Source organism: Oncorhynchus keta, chromosome 4 (assembly GCF_023373465.1).
Source record: "Oncorhynchus keta strain PuntledgeMale-10-30-2019 chromosome 4, Oket_V2, whole genome shotgun sequence".
Lineage (NCBI taxonomy): Eukaryota > Metazoa > Chordata > Actinopteri > Salmoniformes > Salmonidae > Oncorhynchus > Oncorhynchus keta.
Window position 1 is genome coordinate 17,671,502 of NC_068424.1, and position 13,466 is coordinate 17,684,967.

Consider the following 13,466-nt stretch of genomic DNA (forward strand, 5'->3'; position numbering starts at 1 on the left):
TAGGGTAGTGTAGGGTAGTATAGGGTAGTGTAGGGTAGTGTAGGATAGTATAGGGTAGTGTAGGGTTGTGTAGGGTAGTGTAGGGTAGTGTAGGGTAGTATAGGGTAGTGTAGGGTAGTGTAGGATAGTATAGGGTAGTGTAGGATAGTATAGGGTAGTGTAGAGTAGTGTAGGATAGTGTAGGGTAGGGTAGGATCGTGTAGGGTAGTGTAGGGTAGTGTATGGTTGTGGAGGGTAGTATAGGGTAGTGTAGGGTATTGTAGGATAGTGTAGGGTAGTGTACGATAGTATAGGGTAGTGTATGATAGTGTAGGATATATAGGGTAGTGTAGGATAGTATAGGGTAGTGTAGGGTAGTGTACGATAGTATAGGCTAGTGTAGGGTAGGGTAGTGTACGGTAGTATAGGGTAGAGTAGGGTAGCGAAGGATAGTGTAATGTAGTGTAGGGTAGTGTACGATAGTATAGGGTAGTGTAGGGTGGTGTGCGATAGTATTAGGGTAGTGTAGGGTAGTGTATGGTAGTATAGGGTTGTGTAGGGTAGTGTAGGGTAGTGTAGGGTAGGGTGGTGTAGGGTAGAGTACAATAGTATAGGGTAGTGTATGGTAGTGTAAGGTAGTGTAGGATAGTATAGGGTAGTGTAGGGAAGTATAGGGTAGTGTATGGTAGTGTAGGATAGTATAGGGTAGTGTAGGGTAGTGTAGGATAGTATAGGATAGTGTAGGGTAGTGTAGGATAGTATAGGATAGTGTAGGGTAGTGTAGGATAGTGTATGGTGGTGTAGGGTAGTGTACGATAGTATAGGGTAGTGTACGATAGTATACGATTGTATAGGGTAGTGTAGGGTAGTGTAGGATAGTGCAGGGTAGTGTAGGATAGTGTAGGATAGAATAGGATAGTGTAGGGTAGTGTAGGGCAGTGTAGGGTAGTGTAGGATAGTATAGAGTAGTCTAGGATAGTGTAGGATAGTGTAGTGTAGGATATGATAGTGTAGGATAGTGTAGTCGGGTACGGTAGTGTAGGATAGGATAGTGTATGGTCGTGTAGGGTAGTGTACGATAGTATAGGGTAGTGTACAATAGTATCGGGTAGTATAGGGTGTGGGATAGTGTATGATACTGTATGATAGTGTAGATTAGTGTAGGGCAGTGTAGGGTTGTGTGTGATAGTGTAGGATATTGTAGGATAGTATATGATAGTGTGTAAGAGAGTGTATGATAGTGTGGGATAGTGTAGGATAGTGTAGGATAGTGTATGATAGTGTATGATAGTGTAGGGTAGTGTAGGGTAGGATAGTTTAGGGTGGTGTAGGGTAGTGTATGGTAGTGTAGGATAGTATAGGGTAGTGTAGGGTAGTGTAGGATAGTATAGGGTAGTGTAGGGTAGTGTAGGATAGTATAGGGTAGTGTAGGGTAGTGTAGGATAGTATAGGGTAGTGTAGGATAGTATAGGGTAGTGTAGGATAGTATAGGGTAGTGTAGGGTAGTGTAGGATAGTATAGGGTAGTGTAGGATAGTATAGGGTAGTGTAGGATAGTATAGGGTAGTGTAGGATAGTATAGGGTAGTGTAGGGTAGTGTAGGATAGTATAGGGTAGTGTAGGATAGTATAGGGTAGTGTAGGGTAGTGTAGGGTTGTGTAGGGCAGTGTAGGATAGTGTAGGGTAGGGTAGTGTAGAGTAGTGTAGGATAGTATAGGGTAGTGTAGGGTTGTGTAGGGCAGTGTAGGATAGTGTATGGCTAGGGTAGTGTAGAGTAGTGTACAATAGTATAGGGTAGTGTCGGATAGTGTATGGTAGTGTAAGGTAGTGTACGATAGTATAGGGTTGTGTAGGGTAGTGTACGATAGTATAGGGTAGTGCAGGGTAATGTACGATAGTATAGGGTAGTGCAGGGTAGTGTACGATAGTATAGGGTAGTGCAGGGTAATGATAGTGTATGGTAGTGTATGATAATATAGGGTTGTGTAGGGTAGTGTACGATAGTATAGGGTAGTGTAGGGTAGTGTACAATAGTATAGGGTAGTGCAGGATAGTGCAGGGTAGTGTACGATAGTGTAGGATAGTGTAGGATAGTATAGGATAGTGTAGGGTAGTGTAGGATAGTATAGGGTAGTGTAGGACAGTGTAGGATAGTGTAGGGTAAGATAGTGTAGGATAGTGAGTGTACGATAGTATAGGGTAGTGTACGACAGGATACGATTGTATATGGTAGTGTACGATAGTATAGGGTAGTGCAGGGTAGTGTAGGATAGTGTAGGGTAAGATAGTGTAGGATAGTGAGTGTACGATAGTATAGGGCAGTGTAGGACAGTGTAGGATAGTGTAGGGTAGTGTAGGATAGTATAGGGTAGTGTAGGATAGTGTATGATAGTGTAGGGCAGTGTAGGGCAGTGTAGGATAGTGTATGATAGTGTAGGATAGTGAGTGTACGATAGTATAGGGTAGTGTAGGACAGTGTAGGATAGTGTATGATAGTGTAGGATAGTATAGGGTAGTGTAGGATAGTGTAGGATAGTATCAGGTAGTGTAGAATAGTGTAGGATAGTGTAGGATAGTGTGGGATCGCCTATGATAGTGTAGGATAGTGTAGATTAGTGTAGGGCAGTGTAGGGTGGTGTGTGATAGTGTAGGATAGTGTAGGATAGTATAGGATAGTGTGTAAGATAGTGTATGATAGTGTGGGATAGTGTAGGATAGTGTATGATAGTGTATGATAGTGTAGGGTAGTGTATGGTAGTGTAGGATAGTATAGCGTAGTGTAGGATAGTGTATGATAGTGTAGGGTAGTGTATGGCAGTGTAGGGTAGTGTAGGATAGTATAGGGTAGTGTAGGATAGTGTATGATAGTGTAGGATATTGTATGATAGTGTAGGATAGTGTAGTCGGGTACGGTAGTGTAGGATAGGATAGTGTATGGTCGTGTAGGGTAGTGTACGATAGTATACGATTGTATCGGGTAGTGTACAATAGTATACGATTGTATCGGGTAGTATAGGGTGTGGGATAGTGTATGATAGTGTATGATAGTGTAGATTAGTGTAGGGCAGTGTAGGGTTGTGTGTGATAGTGTAGGATATTGTAGGATAGTATATGATAGTGTGTAAGAAAGTGTATGATAGTGTGGGATAGTGTAGGATAGTGTATGATAGTGTATGATAGTGTAGGGTAGTGTAGGGTAGGATAGTTTAGGGTGGTGTAGGGTAGTGTATGGTAGTGTAGGATAGTATAGGGTAGTGTAGGGTAGTGTAGGATAGTATAGGGTAGTGTAGGGTAGTGTAGGATAGTATACGATAGTATAGGGTAGTGTACAATAGTATACGATTGTATCGGGTAGTATAGGGTGTGGGATAGTGTATGATAGTGTATGATAGTGTAGATTAGTGTAGGGCAGTGTAGGGTTGTGTGTGATAGTGTAGGATATTGTAGGATAGTATATGATAGTGTGTAAGAAAGTGTATGATAGTGTGGGATAGTGTAGGATAGTGTATGATAGTGTATGATAGTGTAGGGTAGTGTAGGGTAGGATAGTTTAGGGTGGTGTAGGGTAGTGTATGGTAGTGTAGGGTAGTGTAGGGTAGTGTAGGGTAGTGTAGGATAGTATAGGGTAGTGTAGGGTAGTATAGGGTAGTGTAGGATAGTATAGGGTAGTGTAGGATAGTATAGGGTAGTGTAGGGTAGTGTAGGATAGTATAGGGTAGTGTAGGATAGTATAGGGTAGTGTAGCATAGTATAGGGTAGTGTAGGATAGTATAGGGTAGTGTAGGGTAGTGTAGGATAGTATAGGGTAGTGTAGGATAGTATAGGGTAGTGTAGGGTAGTGTAGGGTTGTGTAGGGCAGTGTAGGATAGTGTAGGGTAGGGTAGTGTAGAGTAGTGCAGGATAGTATAGGGTAGTGTAGGGTTGTGTAGGGCAGTGTAGGATAGTGTATGGCTAGGGTAGTGTAGAGTAGTGTACAATAGTATAGGGTAGTGTCGGATAGTGTATGGTAGTGTAAGGTAGTGTACGATAGTATAGGGTTGTGTAGGGTAGTGTACGATAGTATAGGGTAGTGCAGGGTAATGTACGATAGTATAGGGTAGTGCAGGGTAATGATAGTGTATGGTAGTGTATGATAATATAGGGTTGTGTAGGGTAGTGTACGATAGTATAGGGTAGTGTAGGGTAGTGTACAATAGTATAGGGTAGTGCAGGATAGTGCAGGGTAGTGTACGATAGTGTAGGATAGTGTAGGATAGTATAGGATAGTGTAGGGTAGTGTAGGATAGTGTAGGGTAGTGTAGGATAGTGTATGATAGTGTAGGGCAGTGTAGGGCAGTGTAGGATAGTGTATGATAGTGTAGGATAGTGAGTGTACGATAGTATAGGGTAGTGTAGGACAGTGTAGGATAGTGTAGGGTAAGATAGTGTAGGATAGTGAGTGTACGATAGTATAGGGCAGTGTAGGACAGTGTAGGATAGTGTAGGGTAGTGTAGGATAGTATAGGGTAGTGTAGGATAGTGTATGATAGTGTAGGGCAGTGTAGGGCAGTGTAGGATAGTGTATGATAGTGTAGGATAGTGAGTGTACGATAGTATAGGGCAGTGTAGGACAGTGTAGGATAGTGTAGGGTAGTGTAGGATAGTATAGGGTAGTGTAGGATAGTGTATGATAGTGTAGGGCAGTGTAGGGCAGTGTAGGATAGTGTATGATAGTGTAGGATAGTGAGTGTACGATAGTATAGGGTAGTGTAGGACAGTGTAGGATAGTGTATGATAGTGTAGGATAGTATAGGGTAGTGTAGGATAGTGTAGGATAGTATCAGGTAGTGTAGAATAGTGTAGGATAGTGTGGGATCGCCTATGATAGTGTAGGATAGTGTAGATTAGTGTAGGGCAGTGTAGGGTGGTGTGTGATAGTGTAGGATAGTGTAGGATAGTATAGGATAGTGTGTAAGATAGTGTATGATAGTGTGGGATAGTGTAGGATAGTGTATGATAGTGTAGGGTAGTGTATGGTAGTGTAGGATAGTATAGGGTAGTGTAGGATAGTGTATGATAGTGTAGGGTAGTGTAGGGCAGTGTAGGGTAGTGTAGGATAGTATAGGGTAGTGTAGGATAGTGTAGGATATTGTATGATAGTGTAGGATAGTGTGGGATAGCGTATGATAGTGTAGATTAGTGTAGGGCAGTGTAGGGTGGTGTGTGATAGTGTAGGATAGTGTATGGTGGTGTATGGTGGTGTATGGTAGTGTAGGGTAGTGTAGCATAGTGTGTAAGATAGTGTAGGATCGTGTAAGGTAGTGTAGGATAGTGTGCAGGCTAGCTGACAGTCTGTAAGTTCTTACCAGATGACTTCTGGGGCAGGGAAGGCTCGTAGTTTGGGGGAGAGACGGTATGACTTCTGTCCTGCATGAGCCTCCACTTCAGCCCCCTGTCTGGGCTTCAGACGGATAAAGGGACGGTCTGGGAGGATAAACAGACAGACAGACAGACAGGCAAGCATGCGCACACACACGCACACACACACACACACACACACACACACACACACACACACACACACACACACACACACACACACACACACACACACACACACACACACACACACACACACACACACACACACACACACACACACACACACACACACACACACACACACACACACACACACACACAGAGAGGATATCACGCATTAATGACATATTACAGATAGTGATACAGGGGAGGGTTGTGATTCGTATTCTTACTGCAGAAGTGGGTGTTTACCATCAATGAATTTCCTCATTAATGAATTTGTCACAGAGGTGGGAAGTATTACGTTTATGTTGACTCACCATAGACTGTGACAGATACGTTAGTCTCTCGACTGACCGGTCCACTGGTCACTCGGCAGATATAAAGCCCCCTGTCAGAGCGGTGGAGTTTGGGGATGGACAGAATACTGTAGAACACCATGTGAAATTTACTGGCCATGATCCACCTACTGACTATGGCTGACCTGTTGGCCTGAGGGGAGAGAGAGGGAGGAGGGGTAGAGAAAGACAGAGAGGGAGGGAGGGAGGGAGGGAGGGAGGGAGGGAGGGAGGGAGGGAGGGAGGGAGGGAAAGAAAGAAAGAAAGAAAGAAAGAAAGAAAGAAAGAAAGAAAGAAAGAAGGAGAGAGAGAGGGAAGGGAGAGGTAGAGAAATATGGAGAGAGAGAGAGAGGGACAGGGAGAGGTAGAGAAAGATGGAGATAGTGAGACGGACAGGGAGAGGTAGAGTAAGATGGAGATAGTGAGACGGACAGGGAGAGGTAGAGTAAGATGGAGATAGTGAGACGGACAGGGAGAGGTAGAGTAAGATGGAGATAGTGAGACGGACAGGGAGAGGTAGAGTAAGATGGAGATAGTGAGACGGACAGGGAGAGGTAGAGTAAGATGGAGATAGTGAGACGGACAGGGAGAGGTAGAGTAAGATGGAGATAGTGAGACGGACAGGGAGAGGTAGAGTAAGATGGAGATAGTGAGACGGACAGGGAGAGGTAGAGTAAGATGGAGATAGTGAGACGGACAGGGAGAGGAAGAGTAAGATGGAGATAGTGAGACGGACAGGGAGAGGTAGAGTAAGATGGAGATAGTGAGACGGACAGGGAGAGATAGAGTAAGATGGAGATAGTGAGACGGACAGGGAGAGGTAGAGTAAGATGGAGATAGTGAGACGGACAGGGAGAGATAGAGTAAGATGGAGATAGTGAGACGGACAGGGAGAGATAGAGAAAGTCAGACAGAAAGAGGGAGGGGGAGAGGTAGAGAAAGAAGGAGAGAGAGATGGAGGGGAGAGGTAGAGAAATATGGAGAGAGAGAGGGAGGGGAGAGGTAGAGAAATATGGAGAGAGGGAGGGAGGGGAGAGGTGGAGATATTATTCAGATATAGTAAAAGTTTTGCATACTGTAACATAGTGCACTTCTTAGTAGTGTATGCCATAATTGTAGTGTTCTTCATAAGGTCCTACCTGTCCAGGGTAGTCCCAGCTGATGGACACTCTGCTGTTCCACTCTGCAGTGACAGTACAGTTGATGGCCAGACTCTCCCCCTGTAGAGACTGCACTGGACTGGTACTGTTCAGATATACCTTCATGATCTTATTCACTGGGACAGGAGTGGGGATAAGATATTTGAATATTTGCAATTTATAGAATTTACTGGATTTTTTTCATTAGGCGTGTGTGTTTGTGTGTGTGTGCCTGCATGTGCATGTGTGATCACCTTGTCTGTGTGTGAGGTAATTGAGGGAGTGCGTGGTCCCGTTGACAGAGGTCTTGCAGGAGAACAGGCCGATGTAGAAGTAGGTGGGGCTGTGGATGAGGAAGCCCTGTCTGCTGTTCCACACTATGTTCCTCTGGTCTGGGGTCAACTCCTGGTCAGGAAACTGGAGACATGAACACACACCGTCACAACCATAAAAACAGTCTCATAAAAGCAACGTCACACAGAAGCAATGTCTGCTTCTGGAATATGGTCAACTTGCATTCAGTGTTCAGAAAACAGGTACATCATGAACTCAACCACAACTAAAACTATTTTCTTATCTCAACCACCAACCAATCATGAACTCAACACAATCGTGTCATGAGCTATTCAGAACCACGACCACATCCTGAACACATCACAACCATACCAACAGTCACACAAAAGCAACACTGCACACACAACTCCTGAGCAAATCATGAACACACAAGAAAACAGAACAACATGAGGGCTGATAAGGACTAACATGAGGCCACAGTGGTAAACGTATGATGAACATTATTGCTGCAATAAAATGAAACAAAGTAACTTGACAACCTCACAATACGCTCTCAACAACAGACACTGACATTACCTAAATGTACAGACATTTCACCCTGCTGATGTGGATTCTGTCTGTGGAGTCTGGAGTTACAATATAGACAGAGTCTGGAGTTACAATAGAGACAGAGTCTGGAGTTACAATAGAGACAGAGTCTGGAGTTACAATAGAGACAGAGTCTGGAGTTACAATAGAGACAGAGTCTGGAGTTACAATAGAGACAGAGTCTGGAGTTACAATAGAGACAGAGTCTGGAGTTTAGAGACAGAGTCTGAGTTACAATAGAGACAGAGTCTGAGTTACAATAGAGACAGAGTCTGAGTTACAATAGAGACAGAGTCTGAGTTACAATAGAGACAGAGTCTGGAGTTACAATAGAGACAGAGTCTGGAGTTACAATAGAGACAGAGTCTGGAGTTACAATAGAGACAGAGTCTGGAGTTACAATATAGATAGAGTCTGGAGTTACAATAGAGACAGAGTCTGGAGTTACAATAGAGACAGAGTCTGGAGTTACAATATAGATAGAGTCTGGAGTTACAATAGAGACAGAGTCTGGAGTTACAATATAGATAGAGTCTGGAGTTACAATAGAGACAGAGTCTGGAGTTACAATATAGATAGAGTCTGGAGTTACAATAGAGACAGAGTCTGGAGTTACAATAGAGACAGAGTCTGGAGTTACAATAGAGACAGAGTCTGGAGTTACAATAGAGACAGAGTCTGGAGTTACAATAGAGACAGAGTCTGGAGTTACAATAGAGACAGAGTCTGGAGTTACAATATAGATAGAGTCTGGAGTTACAATAGAGACAGAGTCTGGAGTTACAATAGAGACAGAGTCTGGAGTTACAATATAGATAGAGTCTGGAGTTACAATAGAGACAGAGTCTGGAGTTACAATATAGATAAGAGTCTGGAGTTACAATAGAGACAGAGTCTGGAGTTACAATATAGATAGAGTCTGGAGTTACAATAGAGACAGAGTCTGGAGTTACAATATAGATAGAGTCTGGAGTTACAATAGAGACAGAGTCTGGAGTTACAATAGAGACAGAGTCTGGTTACAATATAGATAGAGTCTGGAGTTACAATAGAGACAGAGTCTGGAGTTACAATAGAGACAGAGTCTTTAGTTACAATAGAGACAGAGTCTGGAGTTACAATATAGATAGAGTCTTTAGTTACAATAGAGACAGAGTCTGGAGTTACAATATAGATAGAGTCTGGAGTTACAATAGAGACAGAGTCTGGAGTTACAATATAGATAGAGTCTGGAGTATCAATAGAGACAGAGTCTGGAGTTACAATAGAGACAGAGTCTGGAATTACAATAGAGACAGAGTCTGGAGTTACAATAGAGACAGAGTCTGGAGTTACAATAGAGACAGAGTCTGGAGTTACAATATAGATAGAGTCTGGAGTTACAATAGAGACAGAGTCTGAGTTACAATAGAGACAGAGTCTGGAGTTACAATATAGATAGAGTCTGAGTTACAATAGAGACAGAGTCTGGAGTTACAATAGAGACAGAGTCTGGAGTTACAATATAGACAGAGTCTGGAGTTACAATAGAGACAGAGTCTGGAGTTACAATAGAGACAGAGTCTGGAGTTACAATATAGATAGAGTCTGAGTTACAATAGAGACAGAGTCTGGAGTTACAATATAGATAGAGTCTGGAGTTACAATAGAGACAGAGTCTGGAGTTACAATATAGATAGAGTCTGGAGTAACAATAGAGACAGAGTCTGGAGTTACAATAGAGACAGAGTCTGGAATTACAATAGAGACAGAGTCTGGAGTTACAATAGAGACAGAGTCTGGAGTTACAATAGAGACAGAGTCTGGAGTTACAATATAGATAGAGTCTGGAGTTACAATAGAGACAGAGTCTGGAGTTACAATAGAGACAGAGTGTGGAGTTACAATAGAGACAGAGTCTGGAGTTACAATATAGATAGAGTCTGGAGTTACAATAGAGACAGAGTCTGGAGTTACAATATAGATAGAGTCTGGAGTTACAATAGAGACAGAGTCTGGAGTTACAATAGAGACAGAGTCTGGAGTTACAATAGAGACAGAGTGTGGAGTTACAATAGAGACAGAGTCTGGAGTTACAATAGAGACAGAGTGTGGAGTTGCAATATAGATAGAGTCTGGAGTTACAATAGAGACAGAGTCTGGAGTTACAATATAGATAGAGTCTGGAGTTACAATAGAGACAGAGTCTGGAGTTACAATAGAGACAGAGTGTGGAGTTACAATAGAGACAGAGTCTGGAGTTACAATAGAGACAGAGTCTGGAGTTACAATAGAGACAAGAGTCTTGTGTTACTGTGGAGACAGAGTCTGGAGTTACAATAGAGACAGAGTCTGGAGTTACAATAGAGACAGAGTCTGGAGTTACAATAGAGACAGAGTCTGGAGTTACAATAGAGACAGAGTCTGGAGTTACAATAGAGACAGAGTCTGGAGTTACAATAGAGACAGAGTCTGGAGTTACAATAGAGACAAGAGTCTTGTGTTACTGTGGAGACAGAGTCTGGAGTTACAATAGAGACAGAGTCTGGAGTTACAATATAGATAGATTATTAACACCAGTGTTAACTAGCTGATAGTCCCCCCCCACCCCCAGTGTTAACTAGCTGATAGCCCACTCACCTCCAGTGTTAACTAGCTGATAGCCCCCCCCCACCCCCAGCGTTAACTAGCTGATAGCCCCCCACCCCCAGGGTTAACTAGATGATAGCCCCCCACCCCCAGGGTTAACTAGATGATAGCCCCCCACCCCCAGTGTTAACTAGCTGATAGCCCCCCACCCCCAGGGTTAACTAGCTGATAGCCCCCCACCCCCAGGGTTAACTAGATGATAGCCCCCCCACCCCCAGGGTTAACTAGATGATAGCCCCCCACCCCAGGGTTAACTAGATGATAGCCCCCCACCCCCAGCGTTAACTAGATGATAGCCCCCCACCCCCAGGTTAACTAGATGATAGCCCCCCACCCCCAGGGTTAACTAGATGATAGCCCCCCACCCCCAGGGTTAACTAGATGATAGCCCCCCCACCCCCAGGGTTAACTAGCTGATAGCCCCCCCACCCCCAGGGTTAACTAGATGATAGCCCCCCCACCCCCAGGGTTAACTAGATGATAGCCCCCCCACCCCCAGGGTTAACTAGATGATAGCCCCCCCACCCCCAGGGTTAACTAGATGATAGCCCCCCCACCCCCAGGGTTAACTAGATGATAGCCCCCCCACCCCCAGGGTTAACTAGATGATAGCCCCCCCACCCCCAGGGTTAACTAGCTGATAGCCCCCCCACCCCCAGGGTTAACTAGCTGATAGCCCCCCCCCCAGGGTTAACTAGCTGATAGCCCCCCACCCCCAGGGTTAACTAGATGATAGCCCCCCCACCCCCAGCGTTAACTAGATGATAGCCCCCCCACCCCCAGCGTTAACTAGATGATAGCCCCCCCACCCCCAGGGTTAACTAGATGATAGCCCCCCCACCCCCAGGGTTAACTAGATGATAGCCCCCCCACCCCCAGTGTTAACTAGCTGATAGCCCCCCCATCCCCAATGTTAACTAGCTGATAGCCCCCCAGTGTTAAGTAGCTGACACCCCCCATCCCACTCACAGTGTTAACTAGCTGATAGCCCACTCACCTCCAGTGTTAACTAGCTGATAGCCCCCCACACCCCCAGCGTTAACTAGCTGATAGCCCCCCCACCCCCAGGGTTAACTAGATGATAGCCCCCCACCCCCAGTGTTAACTAGCTGATAGCCCCCATCCCCAATGTTAACTAGCTGATAGCCCCCAGTGTTAAGTAGCTGACACCCCCCATCCCACTCACAGTGTTAACTAGCTGATAGCCCACTCACCTCCAGTGTTAACTAGCTGATAGCCCCCCCCCACCCCCAGCGTTAACTAGCTGATAGCCCCCCACATCCAGGGTTAACTAGATGATAGCCCCCCACCCCCAGTGTTAACTAGCTGATAGCCCCCCCATCCCCAATGTTAACTAGCTGATAGCCCCCCAGTGTTAAGTAGCTGACACCCCCCATCCCACTCACAGTGTTAACTAGCTGATAGCCCCATAGTGTTAACTAGCTGATAGCCCCCAGTGTTAACTAGCTGATAGCCCCCCAGTGTTAAGTAGCTGATAGCCCCCAGTGTTAAGTAGCTGATACCCCCATCCCACTCACAGTGTTAACTAGCTGATAGCCCCCTAGTGTTAACTAGCTGATAGCCCCCATCCCACTCACAGTGTTAACAAGCTGATAGCCCCCCAGTGTTAACTAGCTGATAGCGCCCCCAGTGTTAAGTAGCTGATACCCCCATCCCACTCACAGTGTTAACTAGCTGATAGCCCCATAGTGTTAAGTAGCTGATACCCCCCATCCCAATCACAGTGTTAACAAGCTGATAGCCCCCCAGTGTTAACTAGCTGATAGCCCCCATCCCACTCACAGTGTTAACAAGCTGATAGCCCCCCAGTGTTAACTAGCTGATACCCCCCATCCCACTCACAGTGTTAACAAGCTGATAGCCCCCCAGTGTTAACTAGCTGATAGCCCCCCAGTGTTAAGTAGCTGATACCCCCCATCCCACTCACAGTGTTAACTAGCTGATAGCCCCATAGTGTTAAGTAGCTGATACCCCCCATCCCAATCACAGTGTTAACAAGCTGATAGCCCCTCAGTGTTAACTAGCTGATAGCCCCCATCCCACTCACAGTGTTAACAAGCTGATAGCCCCCAGTGTTAACTAGCTGATAGCCCCCCAGTGTTAAGTAGCTGATACCCCCCATCCCACTCACAGTGTTAACTAGCTGATAGCCCCATAGTGTTAAGTATCTGATACCCCCCATCCCACTCACAGTGTTAACTAGCTGATAGCCCCATAGTGTTAAGTAGCTGATACCCCCCATCCCACTCACAGTGTTAACTAGCTGATAGCCCCATAGTGTTAAGTAGCTGATACCCCCCATCCCAATCACAGTGTTAACAAGCTGATAGCCCCCCAGTGTTAACTAGCTGATAGCCCCCATCCCACTCACAGTGTTAACAAGCTGATAGCCCCCCAGTGTTAACTAGCTGATACCCCCCATCCCACTCACAGTGTTAACAAGCTGATAGCCCCCCAGTGTTAACTAGCTGATAGCCCCCCAGTGTTAAGTAGCTGATACCCCCCATCCCACTCACAGTGTTAACTAGCTGATAGCCCCATAGTGTTAAGTATCTGATACCCCCCATCCCACTCACAGTGTTAACAAGCTGATAGCCCCCCAGTGTTAACTAACTGATATCCCCCCCAGTGTTAAGTAGCTGATACCCCCCATCCCACTCACAGTGTTAACTAGCTGATACCCCCCATCCCACTCACATTGTTAACTAGCTGATAGCCCCATAGTGTTAAGTAGCTGATACCCCCCATCCCAATCACAGTGTTAACAAGCTGATAGCCCCCCAGTGTTAACTAGCTGATAGCCCCCATCCCACTCACAGTGTTAACAAGCTGATAGCCCCCCAGTGTTAACTAGCTGATACCCCCCATCCCACTCACAGTGTTAACTAGCTGATAGCCCCCCCCAGTGTTAAGTAGACAGGTTGAGGGGGTGGAGAGGGGTGGAGAGTGGTTGAGGGGGT

At 45.3% G+C, this 13,466-nt stretch overlaps 1 protein-coding gene across 7 annotated transcripts in view; it reads right to left on the reverse strand.

Moving 5' to 3' along the window:
• LOC118378058 (vascular endothelial growth factor receptor 1-like) overlaps positions 1-13,466 on the reverse strand; it is an 86,971-nt gene that overhangs the window by 46,583 nt on the left and 26,922 nt on the right. For all 7 annotated transcript variants that reach the window (XR_008102875.1, XR_008102877.1, XM_052502891.1 and 4 more), the window contains 4 exons: positions 7,230-7,392; positions 6,976-7,112; positions 5,819-5,990; positions 5,324-5,441 (listed from right to left, as the gene is read on the reverse strand). Coding sequence is in view for 5 of the 7 variants with exons in the window: in XM_052502891.1 (XP_052358851.1) it covers positions 5,324-5,441; positions 5,819-5,990; positions 6,976-7,112; positions 7,230-7,392 (590 nt within the window). In the remaining 2 variants the exon portion in view is untranslated. The remainder of the gene's footprint in view (positions 1-5,323; positions 5,442-5,818; positions 5,991-6,975; positions 7,113-7,229; positions 7,393-13,466) is intronic.